The sequence below is a fragment of the Athene cunicularia genome (genome assembly GCF_003259725.1).
Source record: "Athene cunicularia isolate RWA chromosome 5 unlocalized genomic scaffold, athCun1 chr5_part1, whole genome shotgun sequence".
Taxonomy (NCBI): domain Eukaryota; kingdom Metazoa; phylum Chordata; class Aves; order Strigiformes; family Strigidae; genus Athene; species Athene cunicularia.
In genome coordinates, this window is record NW_020799101.1 from 12,421,032 (window position 1) to 12,429,445 (window position 8,414).

Sequence of the window (8,414 nt, forward strand, 5' to 3'; positions counted from 1 at the left end):
CCCCCCCTTATTGAAAGTCAACTTTATGTAATCTCCTTAGTTCTTTTGGGGCTTTTTATGGATTCCAGAGAGAGGACAACTCTTCCTGCAGACTTAAGTTTTTTTCCTACATCCTTGCCACCCAACCACGTATCATCTACCATGCTATAATCCCCTATTTTATGGCTACTTTGCTTGAAGCCCATCAAAGTGTTACAGGGGAAAATACTATGGTATGAAAGATGCGTCTTTCAGTTTGTAGATTGGAGACTTATCAAATTCCTTTTAGCACTGACAGCTGTTCTAAAAGTTAAATCTGCTTTTTGTGCTGAATATCCATTATTCCAGTTTTTTTTACTAATGGTCTTTCCATAAATATTTTCTTGGTTTTGTGAAATTTGTGAAATTATTTTAATTTGTAGAGAAGATTCTGCAAACAGTGATAATCTGAAAACCCCCCCCCCCCAATGCCCTGTGCTAAATTTAGTTTCATAATGAGCAAGTAAAATTCACATGTTCTTTATTTGTCCATATAATACACCATTTTTTTTTAAGTTTTAAAATTAGATAAAAGCATATTAAATGGCAGGTGTATGAAGTTCTTCAGAAACAATGCCAGAACAAAAAACTGAATTACAAAATGTTTAAAAAATATGTAGGTACATTTGAACTTAACATTCCACTAACGCATAATGTTACAGATATTGTCTAATGAAAAATAATTGTGCCACTTACCTATTTTTGCTGTTTCTAGGAACTTTTTATTCTGTACATAGGACGATTCTGTACAAAATATGAAGTCTACATTTTTATTACTTATTACCATAAAACAAGGTACAATGTATGTACAATATTAAAATGAAGCCATACTAAAGCCACACTAAAAAGACACTTGTAATATTACTTTTGACATTCCTGATGTACAGGTTAATTTTGGAAAACAGGGGAAGGTGTCAGACACAGGACTTTATGAAGAACAACAGTCACCAAAATTCTACTTCAATTTTTCTTTTTATCTTGGATGTATTAGGTTTAGAACGGTTCAGTACAGGATTATAAGAATTATATAAATATTGATAATAAACATGCTAAACCATTAGTGGTGACAGATTTTGGAATACTGCCTAAGCAAATAGTTATTCAGTGGTCCAAAACTTCAAATACGAATTTATGGGGAACTTTTAAGTCTTTAAAAATACCATTTCCCTTTTTGGTGAGTGTTTATCTTCAATAAAGAACAGAAATAAAATCTAGACAGTGAAAGATGTTCTTATACGTTGAGCGTCACACAATCAACCAAACATTGATATACAGGTGTGGTTGGTTTTTTTTTTTCCCTTGGGTAACATAAGAATAATTCCTTTCAGCAATCTCTTGCACAAACATACTGAACACCCAAAATCAAAGGTAACTGATAATCTACCAGCTAAAGATGGAAGTTCAAACAATGGTATATCAAAATACACAGACATTGCTTTACACAATTAAAAAAGCACCCTTTTTCCCTCAAAAGGAGAAGGCATCTTTAAACTGTTTTAATATAGTTTATCCTAATGGTAAAGCGTATTCTTTTTCAAGTTTTACAGGAAATGTTTTCAGACACAGTGGACATTCCACTTAAAGGTCGGGTTGGTCTTTAGATTTAGTTGTTGTAAGCCAATATTTACCACCCACAATTTTCTTCCAATAGACAAAGTAACAAATATTGGAAATTTAATGTTAAATGCAACCAACAAACAGCAGGTACTACATCTGCACAAGGTTACTACGAATGTCTGCTTTGCGGCAATTTTTGTTTTTTAATGGATGCAGGAGACCTTATACTTCCTTAAAAAGTAAAACAAAACTATTTTTAAAGAAGCCACATTTTTATCTCTTTATGCATCAAGACATTAAACATTAAGTTATATCATGTTACTGCCAGAGACAAAAGAAACTAATCACCCATTTAGAATAGCAGAACACATTTCAAACAGCTTGTAAGCAGGATAAGTAAGTCAAAATACTGGCCACCCTGAGAGAAATCAAATATTGAAGACAAAGCACTATATTTTTAAAGAGATTTTCCTCCCGTGCTTTTCCATCTACAACAAAAAGCTCATTACATGCAAGTAATCTTGTGGAATATATAGCAGCATTTGAAGATCATCAGCAACTCAGATGCATTTTCAGTTCACTTGTGAGGTGTATTTGCAGCACATGTGCTCTTTACAACAACAACAAAAAATATCTTCATGGTAAAATTATGGTCACTATCTCCTCAGCTCTTAGACTAATTTAAAAAGAAGCAGAATGGAATTCAAGGGTCTGCTGTTCTTTTTCTTATTTTAATAAGTTTGTGATGTTGAGTTTCCTGAAAGGTTAAGTTCATCTTTCAGATAAAAACTGATGCAACTGAAATCACGCATAACATCTGCCACAGAATACTGAACTCCTAGAGCCCAAGAAAAATGCTGAGTATTAAAAGCTCAGATAAGGGAGAAAACAGTGAAAGAGTATTTTATTCACTTGAAAAAACTTAAAATGCAATTTTATATTCAGTCTGTTCCCAGTCGTAGTAAACAAATTTTCATTTTAGGAAAAATTCTTCTACCAGTTCATATCTGGAATACTGGTGCCGTATTATATACTGAAGACTGGAAAATATGGCTTTAAATATACATAAAGTATTAGGACATGGTATATATAGATATATAACTTTATCCTAAGTAAAGGAGAAATAAATTTACACAATTCTTAGAAAGGAACAATGATTGAGGATTGTCATGAAAGTTACCAGTTTGTAAGCCATGTTTTATAATACGAAAGAATAACTGTGTATTTTCAAAACTGCTGGTATATTACAAGACAGCAATAATGTGGAAACAACTGTAAAGTTGAGAAATCCTAGAAAAAATTTAATACCGAAATTTGAAATAATTTTTATTTTGAAAACATTAATTTATCCTTAGTACCAACTATTGGTCATTTACTTTTTTAGATGTAAAGAGTGTATAGAATGCTTTTTTTAAACGTGATTATAAAAACTGCATGTTATCAGCTAGCTGGTACTATGATAACACCTCCAGGAAATTGTGTCCACTTGATTATAGTTGACCCAATATTCTGCATACGGAATTCCGTAATTTACCATTGTTTGAACTACTAATCTTGAGCTGCATACTCTATTAAAGTTATTGCCTACAGAACTGGGTTGAAGAAAGCTTTGACTTCCTGTGTAACTGATTGGTATGGCACAAAAAAGTAAGTTCTACTGTAGAACTGAGTCCAGAAAAAAACTTTTCCTCCAAAATAATATATCACTGTAATAGTTTAATGCCCATCATGTGATATTAATTCATCAGCTCTGCAATGTGATTCCAAGGCTTTCATGGTATAGATATCCTGAGGCAGTTCTGACTTGCGTCGCACAAGAGGACGATCTTTTTTCTGATCTTTCTGTGCCTGAAATAAAAATAGAACAAAGTGGGCCCAAAATATTTAATTACTAAGCAATTACATAAAAATATTTATTGCAAATAAGTATCTTCACTTGTGGTAAAGGAAATAAAAAAAATATATGGGAAGTAGCTTATACTTTCTTCTCTTTATCCCACCAGCTACCCAGGTTTCAAGTCTTGAAACAATTTTTTTTGCTAAGAAGAAAAATCAGAAACAAGCTCTAAGCCATTACCAGTCATGACATTACTACCATCATTATCATTTGACATTTTAAAAAATAAAATTATCTATCTTCTCACTTGTTTTTCATTTCGTATGTCTCTACGTGTAAGAGAAATGCTTTCAAGTTTTTTCCATGCTTATAATTATTTGCACTACTCATATATCTGAAAATTTAAGGTTCTGCTGTATTATTTTACTGACGCTCTCTCAAAACCAAACATTATTCCTATCACAGTACCTTTAAACTGCAAAATGGTGTCTTTATATAGTTCCCATGTCTGTCTTACCTACCCTCATTTGCCTCTTAGATCAATGATGTTTATTAATGTTCTTCTATAAAAAAGACCTTATAAAAACTGATTGGCTTTTACTTAGCCATTGATTTACTAGCATGTTCAAAAAGTTAGTAAGTAATGGTGGTCAAATAGTATTCACTATAAGTGCTCGCATAGTCTGGTACAGTCTATGTTCCTCAGTTGTTCCATGATCTCTTCAGTATGGACATTCTGCTACATTGCTAACCTCTGGCATAAACCTTACTTTCACTGAAACTGTATAGATCTTTACATAGTTCCTCACTTCCAAAATTTTATTTAAAAAATAAAAATAAGCTGTCCTTCTGACTTGCCTTTTTTCTAAAAAAACCCCAAAACAAACCAAAAAACCAAACCCCTGGTAACTGTAATACCTCATTTTAGCAAGGGATACCACAAGTGTCTTTCCAATGTCCCCTCAAAGACTAATGCAAGAATGCTACCTACCTTTCTTTTGGCAATACACTAGTCCTTAATCAATCCTTTTCCTGCCTGATGACCCAGACTTATCAATCCTTTTGCAAGATTTACACTTCTCACAGACTTTAAGTTTTCCTAGTAATAAGAATTCCTGTTTCAAACTGTTCTGTTAGCTCCACAAGGATAGGACCTTTGAAAAACAGGCTTATAATAACCTTCTATCATCTCATTTACTCCTTGAACACTTCTGGAGCAAGGAAAAGCAGAAAAGCATGCGCTTGGAGAGATGGCTAAAGAATGCTTGAACAGTTCCAACCCAAGTTTCAGAATTTTATTTAGTTTACAATTTGTTCCTTTTCTGTTAGTATCACTATTTCATTCCCCACCCCTTCTAACAATGTTGGGGGAGAGAAATCAAGCTCATCCACAGAAATGCCAAGTACTCATTTTCCAGATGGAATGCTATCAGTGTATATAGAGTATATCAGTGTACTAGTGTATATAGTGTATTATATATACAGTGTATCTACAGTCTGTATATAGACCCAAAATTATAGTTCTTGAATTCTTTATAGGAAAAAAGGTTAAGACCTAGGTAGAGACCTTGGTTTTAGTTTGCGCATTTTATATTGCATAATACTGGCCCAAATCCTCAAACACTTCCAACAGCTGGGACTGGAAACTGTTCTTAACTGCTTGTCCCAACTACCAGTATACAGTCATACTTTGGCTGTTTTTCTTCTAGAACTAATGTTAGAGTACTCAGAATTAGGAGGTATGAGTTTTAATTCCCTCTGGCCAGGATGAAAAGTGAACCAGCATCTAAAATCTTGAGAAAATGGTTAAGTGCTAGGAAATATCGTTACTAAAAGATGGACACTACCATCAACACAACTCTAAGCAGTACTTTTTTTTTTCCCCCCCAATAATCTTGTATGTACATTTCTCCATTAGAATTGGTTCTAGGCTCTGAAGCTAGTGAAAGGAGGCCCCTCTCCCCATCATGTGGGTTTACCTAAGCTATCCAAGATGTGAAAAAAGACAGAGGCTTAGAAACTTTGATAAGCCTTGTGCTCCTCACTGACTAGCTCTCACCAGCATTCCCATTCAGGGGAATGCTACTCTCCACTCATTGCCCTGGATAGGCCTTTAATTCAGCCACCAAGATTTACATGTAATTCATAGCGTTCTGCTCTGGAGAGAAGTGTTTAAAAAACAGCAATCACTGAACATGTTTTGGAGACATTCCAGCATTTCTTTTGATTGCAACCTTCATGAAAATACCACAATACAAATAATAAATAAAATATAATCTTGCAGGATAATGACACTGGAATGTTAAAGTACTGTAGAAGGCTAGGTTAACCATATGCTTATTTTTATCTGATACACTGGTTCAAATTAACTGACTATCTCCAACCTGAACCTGTTTTTCAAGCTCCAGATCATTTCTCTGGTCTTAAACTTTGCTGGATTTGGAGACATTCATATTCCTGATATTCCTACCAGGTATCTTAGTGATATGGCAATGATCCATGGCACCTTTCCATATTCCATCAGCTCCAGGTTTAAATCTCTAGTTTGAATGTCAGGATTCTAGTTCCACTTAACTGAAGTTAAATTAAAAATACCTGAAGATTCCTAAGCATTAGCTAAAGATGAAAAGACTGGAACGACTTTGAGAGTCCTTACCCTGTAGTAGCTAATGGAACATGACAGATGGTGGACTGAGGAAGACAACCCATGACTGGGCAAGACAAATGCACACTATACACATCTTTTCAAAACACAGTAGCTTTAGCCACTAAGAAGGCTCTGAATAACAAAGAAAAATGTTATCACTAGAATCTGACTATATTTTATACAAGTTTTCCTCATGAAAAAACAAACCTGTTATATAGAGAACAGAACATGATGTGGTAGATTTTAGCCATTTTTTTAACTATCCCATTGTTTCTCTCATGACACAAGAAGCTATTTATAAGTGAAAAAAAGTGTCTGTAGAAGAAATGTCAAAAGAGACCGTACAGAGATTCACAGGCGTTACAAATATAACACTGTATTCCTGGTTGCTACAGCAGCACTTAAAAGTAGCTCTAATGAAGTTTATTACTCTAGGTTACACAGCAAAAAATACAACACAAGTTTAAGTCTGTGATTAACAGTTGCTTAAAAACAAGTAATTCATAATTTACAGCACTTCGTAATCTTCACATGGCTTTACCTGACAAGCCTCTTCTTTCACTGTCTTTTTCAGCATCTGCAAATCTTCAATTAAAGGCCCATCTGTTTCCATTGCAACAGGACTGTTCAGCAAACTTGTGTCACTATATGTTGGGTACTGATAAAATGCAAAGTGTTAAAATAATCATTCTTAGTAGTAATACCTAAATACTAAGAGTGTATTTGAGCATTTGAATGATATGATTAGTTATTTGAGATTAGCTTCAATATCTTATGCTTCCAGGCAGCAAGTAATAAATTTTAAAATGGAACTCCAATACTTTCACTTGGTGGAAATGTCCTGTTGAAAAGTACAGTCAGAATAGAAAAAATGCTTTGATTATCTGAGACTGAGTTTTAAAATATTCAGATTTTGCCAATACTGAATGTCTACTTTGGCAACCATTCAACTGAAACCTTATTAATACATTGTCTAGTGATTTTTGAACAGTGTAGCAACCTAAACACAATTATTTTACTTTCTGATGCAATTTTGTGTTGAAAGAGAAAACATACTGTTAGAAGGCCAAATATGGTTAATAAACATTTAAAATAATTTCAAAACAAAATATTAAACTTTTTTGTCTTGAGAAAGTAAAACAGCCATCAAAGTCTTTTTGGAATTAAAATCCCATGAAAACACTTGTATAGTATCTAAAGCTTACTGTACAGCAATCTAAATATTGCAATTCTATTTTAATTTAGATGAGGCGTATGTGGTCTTGAATTCAAAACTTATTTACAAACACACACACACACACTTTTTCATCCATTTTTTCTCATTAATATTTTAGTATAAGTTATTGGTACAATCAGAAAGCAGATGATATAAAATAGAAAAAACTGACAGCAAGGATTTAATGAATATAATTATAATGATCAAAAATCTTAAAATGTATTCTTGTGTCATATAGAGTCAGGAATATCTCTGAACAAGAACTGTCAGTAATTAGACAAATTAAAAAGTTAATAGAAATTCCAGGAAAAAAAAACGACCCTTAAAAATCCATTATATAGAGTGCTAAAAGCTTTTATATCCTTAGGTCAACTCAGTGGAACACTCAGGCTTCAAACTAATAATTTTTATTTTAAATTGCTTCCAATTATTAGCTCTCTTCAAGCATACTATGAACATACTGTATACAGGCTGTGTTTGTGAGTTTCAGAAAATGTACAGTTACAAGAAATTACTTTGGAAGAACAGGAAATTTACACTGTAGAACTCTAAATTTTAGTACTACAAGTCATTTCCCCTTATTTAGGCAGACATGCAATAGTTCATCATCTGTGATAGCAAATGACCACGTATATCAAGTATTCTTTCAAGGAAGGCCTTTGTGTGGCTTCTCTGATTAGTGGGGTTTTGTCACAAAGTTGATTGCTGCTTTCATATGAATGTTCTTTTTTAACTGTTCTGTTGTCAACTGACATTTTGTTTAATTTTAACAAATTTTATTTCAGCAGTTTAGTAATTGCTCCCTGAGAAATGCCACGAGAGGAAAAAACAAACATTTATGAAATTACTCCTTCTTAGAAAAAAAGATGACCCCATACTTTCTGTTTTAAAACAGCACTGAGATCATAAAGTGTTCGGCTTCTGTTATAGAGTACCGTTACTCCACCTTCTACCACTTTAAACTCAGCTAGACAATGTTGTAAAGATACAGTACAGAAAGTTTCATGCTGCAGTATAGTAAAATTCTGGCTGCAAAGTAATTGAAATGTTTGGGCTTTTTTTTCCCATAGTAGCAATCAGTATTATTGCAATAAAGGAAAACTGGCAGCATTCTCCAAGCAGATTAAAGGCTGTCTCTT

General features: G+C 33.4%; 1 protein-coding gene across 2 annotated transcripts in view; it reads right to left on the minus strand.

Moving 5' to 3' along the window:
• Nucleotides 1-719: 719 nt before the first annotated feature.
• The window catches only part of PPP2R5C (protein phosphatase 2 regulatory subunit B'gamma), an 84,480-nt gene continuing 76,785 nt past the window's right edge, over nt 720-8,414 (minus strand). For both annotated transcript variants that reach the window (XM_026849534.1, XM_026849533.1), the window contains 2 exons: nt 6,601-6,717; nt 720-3,423 (listed from right to left, as the gene is read on the minus strand). In XM_026849534.1, the coding sequence (XP_026705335.1) occupies nt 3,292-3,423; nt 6,601-6,717 (249 nt within the window). In that variant the 3' untranslated portion in view covers nt 720-3,291. The remainder of the gene's footprint in view (nt 3,424-6,600; nt 6,718-8,414) is intronic.